We start from the raw sequence: 12,679 nt of genomic DNA, 5'->3' as shown, positions 1-12,679 counted from the left end.
TTGTTTTATGGAACTGTCTATAGCACATTTGTGCACATCTTCCACCAATCTCAAGAACCCTCTCATAATGAAAAGAACCCTTTAAGTATGCAACAGGTTCTTTGAGTGTTCATGGTTCTATATAGAACCATTTCTTTGCTAAAGAACCCCTAATAGCATCTTTTTAAAAATGGACCCATAAGGAAATCTGACATGTGGATATATATGCAAACATATAATAAAGGGTCAGGCATATATTTCAAAATATATCTGCATGTATGCTGTGCAGGTATATGTAAGTATCAAAGTATCATCATGTATGTGCATTAATTACTGATCATGTCTGATAAGCGGTTGAATACATTACTTAATATCAACTTAATATCATTGTTAGTGTGTTATATTTGTTTTTAAATATTAAATTATTATTCAGTATTGAATTATTATTCAACGCTTCTCGTCCTTTTGGCTAAGATCAAGTGTAGTATCTGTTCTTATCAGTTTAATATCTGATATGTCCTCTATATGAGGACTACATATTATGTTGATTTTTGGAACAGGGAGACGGAAGAGGGGCTTGCTCCGTCCGCTCCACGCATCGACCTGGTATTGCAGTACCCCTGGGAATGGTGCACCTCCTCTCGGGGCCAGTCATGGGCTGGAGGTTAGGGAACCAACCTCGTGACCGGAAGGTCGCCAGTTCGATCCCCAGACCTGACAGCACATGACTGAGATATCCTTGAGCAAGACACCCAACCCCCAACTGCCCCCCGGGCACTGCGGATTGGGCTGCCCACTGCTCTGGGCAAGTGTGCTCACTGCACACTGTGTTCTCACTAGGGTGTATGTAGTGTTTCACTTCATGGATGGATTAAATGCAGAGGTGAAATTTCCCCGTTGTGAGACTAATAAGGGTCTCTTAATTGTGTCTGGGTGTGTTTTTGATAATGTCACTTTATATCATATAAAGTGATGAGTAATAATGTCATCCATATAGAAATAAATATACTGTGTGTTTTATATATATATACGACTAGAATATATTTGAAAATGGACTATTTCAAATAAATTGGCATAAGGGTCACATATGTGTCCATATTAGACTAATATGGACAATATGTGCCATGTGTTTGAATCCATATAAATATCAGATGTCCAACTGGGTAAAAAAGACAGGAAAAACATGTTATTAGTAACGAACTGTAAAAGCGGCGACGCGTGTGACGCAAAACTGAGCGTCAGCGTTTAGTCATTAAGGACTAGTCCCAAATGCCTCTGTGCTCCCTACCTAGGTATTAGAAATAACGTCTCCTCGATCAAACGAGCAAAGCAAGCTGCGATCTGCCTAAGAGAGACATTTGGGACCAGGTGTTCCAATCCGCTGTCTGGAGTCAGAAGCAATTATTTCTTAACTCGCAGAGTGCACTATGTAGGGAGTAGGGAGTAGGGAGTGAATTTAGATCGAGCCCAGCGAACATGGCGAGCACTGTGCCGGTGTTGGAGGAAGCGGAGGATTTCTCCTTTTTACCTCTTATACACGATATTATCAAATGGTATAAGCATTTATATTCATCTGTTTGTACGATAACGAGTCTGTTTGTAGATTATAAGCCGTGAATGCTGAGTATTTATCGTTAAATGCGGAAATGGCGGTCATTAACCACTTCTAGGGTGCAAAACTTACTGCTGTGGTCGCTTTATTGACGAAAAAGGAACGTTTTTGCCAAAATAATCTACATCTTCAGACTCTTGAGGTGATTTTCGATGTGTTATAGATTATTCGTTGCATATGAAAAAAAAAATATTGAGTTTATTGGAATTTTCCGTTCCACCTTAAATTGTGCAGCTCCTAGAACTTAACTGCGTCACCATTTAAGGTGGAGCGGAAAATTCCAAGAAGAGAATTTGAGCTTGGTTAAGTTAGTGATGTTTTTCTATCTACTTGGCCTCCTTTCCTTATTTGTCTCCCTCAAACTGCGTTATAAAGACTTTTTCCACGCTGCAGTGTCACTTCATTGGCATTAATACTAACTCAGCCTGTTTCTGACCCCCAGCATGGACAAGGAGAACCAGGACGTCCACCAGGAGTTGAACAGGCTGAGGGTGCGGATCCAGGAGGCGCGAGAGCAGATTTCAGCCATGCCCGGCATCGACGCGAGTCCTGCAGTGCAACAGCAGAGGCTGCACATGCTCAGGGACCAGGTCCGCACCAAGAACCAGCTCCTGCACAAATACAAGGGCCTGTGCATGTTCGACATCCAAAAACTTTCATGACCAGCCGTCTGCAGAGTGGATTGTTTATTGGAGGAAAGGCACACCTGGCCAGTCGGACTGGACTCTCTCATTGTTCACATGACTGCTTAAGCTCTGACTGTGTTCCTGCTGATCTGTTGTCACTTGGTCAGTACAGAACTGGCCTGGATTTTTGTTGTAATCTCATAGCTCTATCTAATAAATCTAGTTTATAAGATCAGATTCAGCAGTGTGAGTAAACCGCAGTGCCCAGTGAATTGCATAGCTAATATTGGCTGTAAATATGTGAGTAAGACCACGTCCAAGGACTTTATAGTAGCCTCAGTGAGGCAGTAATATGATTGAGTATTAAATGAGGCTGATGGCCGCAGTTAATCATTATACAGCCACTGGCAGTGTGAGTGGACTTTATTACACAAACCAAAAGGACACGGTCAGCATGTCACACTAACCGGCTGGATATTAAGATGAATGCCAGTAATCATGTAAATACCACAGGTCAGTGTTAATATCTGGGATTTATATGAATGTGTCGCTCCACTGGTTCACACATGGAGCTTTATGGCAACTTAAAGGCACCAAAACAAACCCAAATCAATGTAATTCGGTTTTAACTGTGTGCATCTGCATGTCATACTCAAATGCGTCTGTTGGATTGAAATCTGATTGTTGTATGACTAATAGTAATGATAATAAGCTTTATGTGTGTCGTGCCTTTTGATGCACAAATGAAGCTCAGAGTTTAACAGAGCATTAAAAGAGATTGAAATAAAATCACATAAAATGAACATAAAAGAATTAATAACAAACATGCAACAACTATAAAAGCAGCTGTAGTAGAAGAACCAGTCTCAGCAATCAAACATTTAAAATGAATAATAAATAGCATTCACTAATTAGAACATAAATGCAGTGATAGACAAACAGAGGGACAGACAGACAACCGAACAGAGAGGGATGGATAGCCAAACAGAGGGATAGATAGATAAACAGATGGATAGCCAAACAGGGACAGACAGACAAATAGATGGATAGACATATAGACAAACAGAGAGAGGGATAGACAGATAAGAGATGGATAGACAAACAGAGAGGGATGGATAGACAAACAGATGGATAGCCAAACGGACAGACAAACATAGAGATAGATAGACATAGACAAAAAGATGGATAGACAGACAGAGAGAGGGATAGACAGATATAGATGGATAGACGAACAGAAAGGGATAGACAGACACAGAGAGGGACAGACAAATGGTCAGACAGACAAACAGATGGGCAGACAGATAGACAAACAGGGGGGGATTAGATAGACAAACAGATGGACAGATAGATAAACAGATGGATAGCCAAACAGGGGCAGACAGACAAACAGAGAGATGGATAGATAGACAAACAGATGGACAGATAGATAAACAGATGGATAGCCAAACAGGGACAGACAAACAGAGAGATGGATAGACAGATAGAGATGGATAGACAAACAGAAAGGGATAGACAGACAAACAGAGGGACAGACAGGGATATATAAACAAACATACGGATAATAGACAAACATGGATAGACAAACAGGGATAGACACATAGAGATGGATAGACAGACAGAAAGGAATAGACAGAGAGATGGATAAACAGACAGAGGGATAGACAGAGATATGGATAGACAGACGAACAAAGAGAGGTATAGACAGCCAGTGATGGAAAGACAAACAGAGAGAGGGATAGACAGACAGAAAGATGGACAGACAGATAGATGAACAGAGAGAGGGATAGACAGAGATGGATAGACAAACAGAGAGAGGGATAGACAGACAGAGATGGATAGACAGATAGATGGATAGACAAATGGATAGACAGAGAGAGGGATAGACAGATAGACAGAGATGGATAAACAGAGGGATAGACAGCCAGAGATGGATAGACAAACAGAGAGAGGGATAGACAGATAGATGAACAGAGAGAGGGATAGACAGCCAGAGATGGATAGACAGAGAGGGATAGACAAACAGGGATAGACAGATAGAGGGATAGACAATCAGAGAGATGGATAGACAGAGATTGATAGACAAATAGACAAAAAGAGAGAGGGATATAGAGATAGACAAACAGATGGATAGACAGATAGCAGGATAGACAGAGATAGATAGACAGAGAAATGGATAGACAAACAGGGATAGACAGTGATGGATAGACAAACAGATAGATAGATAGAGATGGACAGACAGATAAGAGAGGGATAGAGAGATGGATAGACATAAACAGAGGGATAGATAGATGGATAGACAGAGAGATGGACAGATAGAGAGATGGATAGACAGACAAACAGAGAGGGATAGACAGAGACATAGATAGACAGAGATAGACATAGACAAACAGAGGGATAGATAGAAATGGACAGACAGAGGGATAGACAAATAGAGAGATGGATAGACGATAGACAGAGAGAGGAATAGATAGACAGAGAGGGATAGACAGAGAGATGGATAGACAAACAGAGATGGACAGATAGACAGATGGATAGACAGACAGATTGACTGATAGAACTCTATTGATCTGCAGTGCTACAGTAGCAACATATAATTATACATAAACTTACATGTTTTAGGCAGAAATGCAAAACAGGCTACAAGAGCAGGAATAAAAGTATATCTGCGTATTTACATTAAATATAAGGCAGATCGCTGTGTACTTAGGTTCTGAGAGCAGGTGCTGTTTCAGCAGTGTTTACAGTCTAAGGCTAGTAATGTCAGTAAAAGGATTATTAAAAACAAAGTAAAACTATTTCAGCTGCTTCTGCTCTGATGCTGCCTCTCTGGCCTTTCTCTGTAAATCATTTTCTCTTTAACTCGGTTCTTTAGGAAAACCTGCATTACTCGACCTTAAAGAACCATTCGGAACACACAGAGAGTCCATCCGTATGATGGTGCTGGTCCATATAGTACTTTAAAAACCAGCTGTGCTTTAAAGTCTGACCTAAAGAGACGGCAATGATATGTAAATCAGCTCAGATACAGCAACCAAGAAGAAGGTTGTTAAAATGTTTGGGCTCTTGTTTTAGTTGCCGTGGTGACGAACCACCTGCATTATGTACTGCAAATGTACTGAACACTGATGAGGTGAAGTGAAGGTAAACTACGCTGGTGGTTTGTTTAAGCTGAGGGTTGAAGCTGACCTAAAGGAGTGGATGGACATCTTAGTGGGGGCAGTCTGGTGGGCGGGGTCTACTAATATACAGAGCAGCAGGGGGAGGAGTCACAGCACTGGGAGGGGTTTTAGCTATGAGGGAAACCTGAAGAGATTTGAGTGAAATCTGTTTAAATGTGTGTTTACAATCTGGATAATCTGGAAATAATCTCGATACCCCAAACGCCTCCAATGGCTCGGCGTGAATGTGAGGACTGGAAGGGCTGCGGAGAGGAAGAGACGCACCTAGTGCCGATTGGACATCACTGGATTTTTAAATGGAGGAATAAATTAACAGAAATATTTTTAAACGGTGGGAAACTCGTGTGCCCTGAACGTTGTAAAGTCAGACTGTGCTGGGAGACATATAAGCAGGACTGCCTTCAAAATCTGGGCCTTGAATCCAGTTTCTGGGTCTGTATTTGTGATCAGTGGAAGTTAATTGAACGGTTAATGTCAAACTAACCAGTGATTTCAAACTCCAGGCCCAGAAACCAGACTGAAAGTCCAGATTTGAAGACCTCTGAACTAGTCTTTTATGCAGCTCCTGAAAATGTCTTGGTCTAGTATCTTAGGTTATTTAAAATAGTTTCAGGCTGTTGTGTGAATATAAATGCAGTTATCTCCCAGATCTCTAATCAAAGATACTAAACATGATATTTTTGGTCCAGGAACAAAAACCTTACTCACTTCTCAGCTCTCACTGCAGAAAATGGATTCTAAATTTTAAAAATGATCTTTTTTTTTTATATTATAGTCGATAAAGCTGATATTTCTCCTTTTGAGATTGCTTAAGGTTAATTTAGGATTATTTGCCTCATTTCTAGAAATTATTTGTGTTTTAAGTGATTTTATTTAGCAAATTTATCTCACTATACTGGCAGATAATTGTGCTTGTTGTAAGAAATGTGCTTAAAAATGACCTGCCAGTACAGTGAGATAATTTTACTTGATAAAAAGACCTAAATAAGAAAATAATGAGGAAAATAATCTTAGAATAAGTGCGCGACCATCTCAAAATGGGAAATAGTGGAAATATAGACTAAATTTAAGATCATTTCATATTAAAAAAAAAAAAGGGGAGGGAAAAAAACAATTATACAGATATACATACATATACATATTCACATATCTATACATATGCATATACATATATACATCCAGACATAATTCTACTATTTGCTGCTACATACATACACATGTTCACATATCCATACATATGCATATACACATATACACCCACACACCACACACAATTCTACTGTTTGCAGCAATGTGTATATGTGTGTATACGCGTCCACGTGTCATGTGTCATGGAATGTGCTCAATAATGAGGGCAAGAAGCCGCAACCATGCCCCCATGGTCCAGAGACAGATAGGGAAGGACCCGGGGGACCCGGACCATCCACAGCCCATTAGGAACTCAGGAGACCTGAGGCCACACGCTCCGACGGCCACCGCGCGCACACCCCAGAGGACGAAGAATAGAGGCCCCAGACGGAGCTCCCACAGACAAAGGGCAAGAGACCAGAGAGCCAGAGGAAATGAGCAGCCCACCCCCCCGGCAGGCCAACATCCCCAGCATGAGCCGAGCTTGCGGCCCCCGAGGCCCCAAGCTCCCGAGACCGGCCGACCCCCGGCAGGACCCCCCCATGCCAAAGAGGCCCAAACCACCCCAGGACACAAACGCCAAGGGAGCAGGGCAGGGACCACGCCAAGATGTCCAGCTTGATAAAAAGACCTAAATAAGAAAATAATGAGGAAAATAATCTTAGAATAAGTGCGTGACCATCTCAAAATGGGAAATAGTGGAAATATAGACTAAATTTAAGATCATTTCATATTAAAAAAAAAAAAGGGGAGGGAAAAAAACAATTATACAGATATACATACATATACATATTCACATATCTATACATATGCATATACATATATACATCCAAAGAGGCCCAAACCACCCCAGGACACAAACGCCAAGGGAGCACGGCAGGGAACACGCCAAGATGTCCAGCCAAGCACCCAGGGACCCACAGGACACCCATACCCCGGGGGGGGGGGGGGGCGGAGTCAGCAAGCAGCGGGGAGCGGTAACTCCTGCCCACCACCATGTACCACAGATGTCCAGGCTCAGCAAGTCATAGACCCAGGCCCAGCTGTCCACACACACATGCTCACATGCACCCACACACACTCATACCCACACTCACACATGCCAGTCACCCACTCATGCACACACACGGAACATACATGGACTCACAGTGTCGGCGGGCGGACACCAGCACCGGGCCAGCGGCAACCCGCCCCCCCCCCACTCAATATGTGTGCGAAATGAAAAGAATGTTAAAATTGGAGGGACAGAGGCAATGTAGTACTGAATAACAGCACACTGCCACACTGCCCCCCAAGGCCCTCAATGTCTAATGTGTAAATAAAATTGAGGGGCAGGTAGCAGTGAGCAGATAAGTGAGGTCACCTCAGCAGCGCCACCCACCATCCACTGAGTGACACACCTGCCCCCCATAGCCCTGTGTTTTTTTTTTTTTTTAATTAATTTTTTTATTTAATTGTCTGTTTATTTACTTATTTTATTTGTTTTTTCTCTTTCTTTCTTTTTTGTTTCTTTTATTTATTTATTTATTTATTTATTTATTCAATTATCATTATTATGATTGATTATTATTATTATTATCATTATTTTTTTATTTTTATTATTATTATTTTTTTTTATTTATTTATTTATTTTTTCCTCCCTTCTTCTCTTTCTTTCCTGTCCTCTTTTTTATTGCCTGTCAGGTCTGGCCAAACAAATAAAATACAAACTTTAACAAGAATAGGCTTTAGTAACCTATAGAGCTTTTCTTGTGAAAACAAATATGTTTGGTACATCAGTACATTCGGATTACCATTCCGATTGCAAAAATTGCCAGACATGACAGGTTAAAAAAAAAAAAAAAAGAGTAATTTTATCTAGTGGCCACTCATTCTTACGTGCCAAGCTCTGCATCACAGCTGCAACAAACATAAGTGTGTTTGTGTGAAAAGGAGACTGCAGGCAACTGCTGGAGAAGAGGTGGGCAAATGCTTTGTATGTATGTGAGTTACCTGTGAGGAAAGACTGAGGGTTGAACAGTCCTGATAGCCAGACTACACTAGGCAGAGAGAGATCCTGAGTCCAGCTGTCCAGCTCTCTGCAGCGGAGCAATAAATCATTATACCTATACAGAGAACAAGCATTAGTACAAATGCAAACAAAAGGCAATACCAGTGTTATTATTAGTGAAGGCATGATCATGTAAATACAGTTCATGCACACTGTCTATAGGAAGCAGGAAGTAGTTTTATATATGGTATGGATGTCATAAGCAAAAGTTTGGGCACCTCGGTCAAATTACATGTTTTGTAATGCACTTATGCGCATTCTAATGTGCAATAAATGTTTATTCTCTGAATATAATATATTGAGGAAAAATAATGCAGCCTGTACACTAAAAATGGCAGAAAAGGGTCAAATTTAGGTATGTTCCCTGTGGAAGGAATGATCACTTAGAAAATCTACAAAACATGTCATTTGACCAGGGGTGTTGAAACTTTTGCACACAAGTATATGTGTTTCTGTTTGTGTGTGTGTGTGTGTGTGTGTGTGTGTGTGTGTGTTAGATACCACTGTGCCAGGTTGTAGGTAGAGGGGTAAGCCAATTTAGTCCAGGTGTCAGGAACATTATCAAAGAACAAAGCTGTCTGTAAAAAAAAAAGAAGAAAAAAAAAGATCATTTCATATGACAAGGGACCATTTTTTGCAGTGTAAATAATCTGTGTGAAAAATGCGGCCAGCATCCCAAACAGACCTGACCTGTGTGTGTGGGCAGTGAAGGTCAGGAAGGAGCTGCAGGATGTAGGCCTTGCTGGAGGCTGAGGGTCCTAAAAGCAGCCTGACGTCACTGCAGATGTAGAGGGCAAGGAACCCCAAAGGTGCTGCATCTGAAAGTGCGTTTGGGTCAAAAACCTAGAAACCTGAATCATTTTAACGTGTTATAATGATCAGCCTCACAGCTTTAAACGAGAATTCCTTCATAATTCAGTTAGTGAGCTGTAATCAGAGTGGTTTGGTGTGAAATGGTTCAGATGTCTTTACAGTGGTGGTGATAGGAACCAGGCGTCGCCATGACAACACAAATATAGACATTTTATTTACCATCCAGAACCACCAGAGAACCTACATGAGTCTTCCGAGTTTATATGGAATGTTGACGATGGAAAATAGTGAAAAATCTAGAATAATAAGTTTTCTTTGGGGGCTTTTACCACACAGCACCCTGCATGTATCCCTCCACCATGAATGAAGTTTAAGTTCTCTAAACTATCATAAAACAGCATCTCAGTCATCAGGCAGTAAATTCATAACCATTTCATGTAGGAACTTTCTGTGAGGGAGCTTTTAGAGGGGGACATCTGGTTCCTATCACCACCACTGTGAACAGTTCTGACTTGATAAGTTTTGACTGTTTACATCTTAACCACTTAATTATGCAAGAACTGAAGTTTTCTAACAGAGAAACGTCTTTGTGAGTTTATTTGCAGAGGAGATGATTACAGAGAGAAAAAAGCAACATGAATATTTGATAAATTCATTTATTTAATTTTTTTCTCCTATTTGCAAAAGTTTACAGTGACCAAAGAATAAATATACATTCACGATAAAAATTTGTTCCAAAAGCAACAAACATAGAAGTTCAGTTATTTGTTATAAAGTAACAAACAGTTGGCTATTCTCACTGGAGTCTCCTGTCGGGAAATCGGTATAGAGGCAGATGTAACAAGCACAGTATTTTACTTTTTTAAAAGTAGTTGAGTCTCACAAGAAACGAAAACCACATTACAGAGCGCTCTGACCGAACGTGAACACAGTTCACACGTCTCATGGACATTGACTACGTATTTCCGCATGGCAGGGGTCACACGCTTCCGCTGCAGGTGCGTGCACCACTCTTGACGGTGCCGTCCGGAAACGGCAACATCCTACGCTTCCGTCAGCCTGCAGCTCAACCGCGGGGTGCCGTGGTGGTGGTGTGTCACGGGTTCGGCTGGACACTCTTTAGCTGATCACGCATCTCTCTTTGTCCTTGCCCTGCCCGCTGCCCACCGCCTTCTCCTTGATGTACATCAGGTCGCTGTGCACGCTGGGGCGCCTGGCGAAGGGCGCAATGATGCCGTACGCGTCGTTGTCCTTCAGCTTCTTGCTGCGGAATGACTTTCGGTGCAGCACGTCGCAGTACTGCAGCGACACCTTGCGGTGCAGATCTGGGCTCATCTCGTTGGGCAGCTTGGCCATGGTGAAGAGCGTCTGGAACATGCGGTCCACGTTTGTATTGCGCTTGGCTGAGATCTCGAAGTAGGCGCACTGCTCGTCTCTGGCCACCAGCTGCTCAATCTCTTCGCGCTGGACCTCGCGGGAAAACTCGCGGTCGCCCTTGTTGCCGCAGATTACCAGCGGCACATCCACGTTCTCCTTGGTCTTGTTTTTCAGGCACGACTTGGTCTCGTAGATCTGCTGCTTGAGGCGCTGCACCTCCCGAAAGGACTCTTGGTTGTCCAGACTAAACACCAGGAGGAACACGTCACCTGCGGATGAGATGAAGGAGCACGCTTGGTTACTTCTCCAGATGACTGTCAAAGCAAATATACACGTTGGTTCTTTTTTCAATCCAAGTAATGTTCATCTCTCTTCATATTGCAGGCAGAAATGGTTCGTTGGTTGTATATAGTACCAAAACAAGCTTATTTGGTTTGTACCAAGAGTGGAACCCTTTTAAGGTGCTATACACTTGGTGTACCAGTCCTTAGGGACTCATGCACTCTCCACATTTTTGCTGTGAGGACCAAGACACTGCAAGATTCTCCAAGAACCATTTCACCATGCAAAGAACCATTCAAGCATATCAAATGAAAAATAAAGCTGCCATAGTAGGTTCTGCCATAGAAGAACCACTTTCAGTGCCTGAAAGAACCTTTCAGCACATTTGTGAATGACGTGAATGTGAGAGGAACTTACTTCTAGGAAGAGCCATAAAATTTCTAATCTCTGCAAAGATTCATGGTTCATTTATGGCATGTCTATACTGTACACAACCAAAGAACCTCCTCGGGTTCCACTGCTTACCTGTAAGTATGGACAGTCTCCTCATAGCAGGGAATGGATGGTTCCCCGAGGTGTCCAGAATGTCCAGCTGGTAAATGTCTCCCCTGATGCTGTAGAGCTTCCTGTGAAAGTCCTCTATGGTGGGCGTGTACTGCTCCTCGAACCTGCCATTGAGGAACCGGGACACGATGGCTGACTTGCCGACTTTGGTGGAGCCCAGAATGACCATCCTGTAGCAGTTCTTGGAGGGGATATCGAACTCACTCTCTGAGGGTGACATTTTCTTAATCATATTGCGTAGTTCCGAGAAAAGCGAGGGTTCCTCTGGTTCTAGGAGTGCTGAGCTCACTGCTAGTGTCTGATTCTGACTCCTTCAGGGAGTGGATGGGGTTTTTATACTGGTCCGGCGGCTCCTCCCACCACAACACAGGAGTGAAGGAGGCTCAGAGGGGGCAGGGCTGCACCCACCCAGCCGCTCGTTTTGGCTCTTTGTGCGTCATTCCAGCTCTCAGCTGAGATGGAACAGGCCAGGAGAGAGCCGTGTTTACTGTGTGGTGCAGCTCTGAACGGGGGCCGCTGGTGAAAGGCCTGCTTTTCTGAAGAAGTGCAGAGAAAGGCTAGTGGAAATGTTAAACTGTTGCCAAGACAACACTCGGAATGTATTAGTTGTTTTCTCATGATAACGTGAGATTAAAGCTGAATTTAAAAGGCTGAAGTTTGAATTTTTGTTCCACCTTAAACCGTGCAGCATTTCCTTTCCGCCTTAACTGCTGCACCATTTAAAGTAGGATGGAAAATTGAAATAAGATGCCACTCCAGTTTCAGCCTGTCTTATTATGATGAATCCTTTCAGCAGTAAAAAAACAGACGTGGTGAAGCTTCAACCAGGACAGTTTCCACCCTTTTCCAGTTTTATTGGAAGATATGAAGAAGCAGCGAGTATTTCTGTTTAAAACAAGATCATAAGCACTGTGAATTCTGTCTGCATCATCTGAGATTATAACAGCATTTGTTTTTTCACTTCACCAGGATAAGATGCATCTAGTACACTCTAGTTCTCCCTCAGACCACCAGGGGGCACACATGTGTCAAACTGACCAAAGCAGGCATTCTGACCAGCAAAACATCA

At 42.4% G+C, this 12,679-nt stretch overlaps 2 protein-coding genes, 1 long non-coding RNA gene and 1 other non-coding gene across 4 annotated transcripts; 2 read left to right on the top strand and 2 right to left on the bottom strand.

Moving 5' to 3' along the window:
• Positions 1-428: 428 nt before the first annotated feature.
• On the top strand, positions 429-619 carry LOC119265044. Its single transcript, XR_005131366.1, has one exon. It is a non-coding gene; the product is annotated as a U2 spliceosomal RNA (small nuclear RNA).
• A 773-nt stretch (positions 620-1,392) lies between these two features.
• On the top strand, positions 1,393-3,006 carry med9 (mediator complex subunit 9). The gene is made up of 2 exons (XM_017685203.2): positions 1,393-1,532; positions 2,034-3,006. The coding sequence occupies exons 1-2, from the start codon at positions 1,456-1,458 to the stop codon at positions 2,251-2,253; spliced, it is 297 nt and encodes a 98-aa protein (XP_017540692.1). The 5' UTR covers positions 1,393-1,455; the 3' UTR covers positions 2,254-3,006.
• A 5,368-nt stretch (positions 3,007-8,374) lies between these two features.
• On the bottom strand, positions 8,375-9,541 carry LOC119265028. The gene is made up of 3 exons (XR_005131349.1): positions 9,076-9,541; positions 8,517-8,629; positions 8,375-8,423 (listed from the first exon to the last, which is right to left on the bottom strand). It is a non-coding gene; the product is annotated as an uncharacterized LOC119265028 (long non-coding RNA).
• A 486-nt stretch (positions 9,542-10,027) lies between these two features.
• On the bottom strand, positions 10,028-12,272 carry rasd1 (RAS, dexamethasone-induced 1). Its single transcript, XM_017685205.2, has 2 exons — positions 11,572-12,272; positions 10,028-11,033 (listed from the first exon to the last, which is right to left on the bottom strand). The coding sequence occupies exons 1-2, from the start codon at positions 11,840-11,842 to the stop codon at positions 10,507-10,509; spliced, it is 798 nt and encodes a 265-aa protein (XP_017540694.1). The 5' UTR covers positions 11,843-12,272; the 3' UTR covers positions 10,028-10,506.
• Between the last annotated feature and the right edge of the window lie 407 nt (positions 12,273-12,679).

This window comes from Pygocentrus nattereri, chromosome 13 (genome assembly GCF_015220715.1).
Source record: "Pygocentrus nattereri isolate fPygNat1 chromosome 13, fPygNat1.pri, whole genome shotgun sequence".
Lineage (NCBI taxonomy): Eukaryota > Metazoa > Chordata > Actinopteri > Characiformes > Serrasalmidae > Pygocentrus > Pygocentrus nattereri.
This window is presented reverse-complemented; position numbering and strand designations above follow the sequence as displayed.

Coding starts and splice junctions, on each gene's coding strand:
- med9 (XM_017685203.2), top strand. CDS start 1,456: ATGGCGAGCACTGTGCCGGTGTTGGAGGAAGCGGAGGATTTCTCCTTT. Junction 1,533..2,033: donor ATACACGATATTATCAAATG/GTATAAGCATTT, acceptor TCTGACCCCCAG/CATGGACAAGGAGAACCAGG.
- rasd1 (XM_017685205.2), bottom strand. CDS start 11,842: ATGATTAAGAAAATGTCACCCTCAGAGAGTGAGTTCGATATCCCCTCC. Junction 11,034..11,571: donor GAGACTGTCCATACTTACAG/GTAAGCAGTGGA, acceptor TCTCATCCGCAG/GTGACGTGTTCCTCCTGGTG.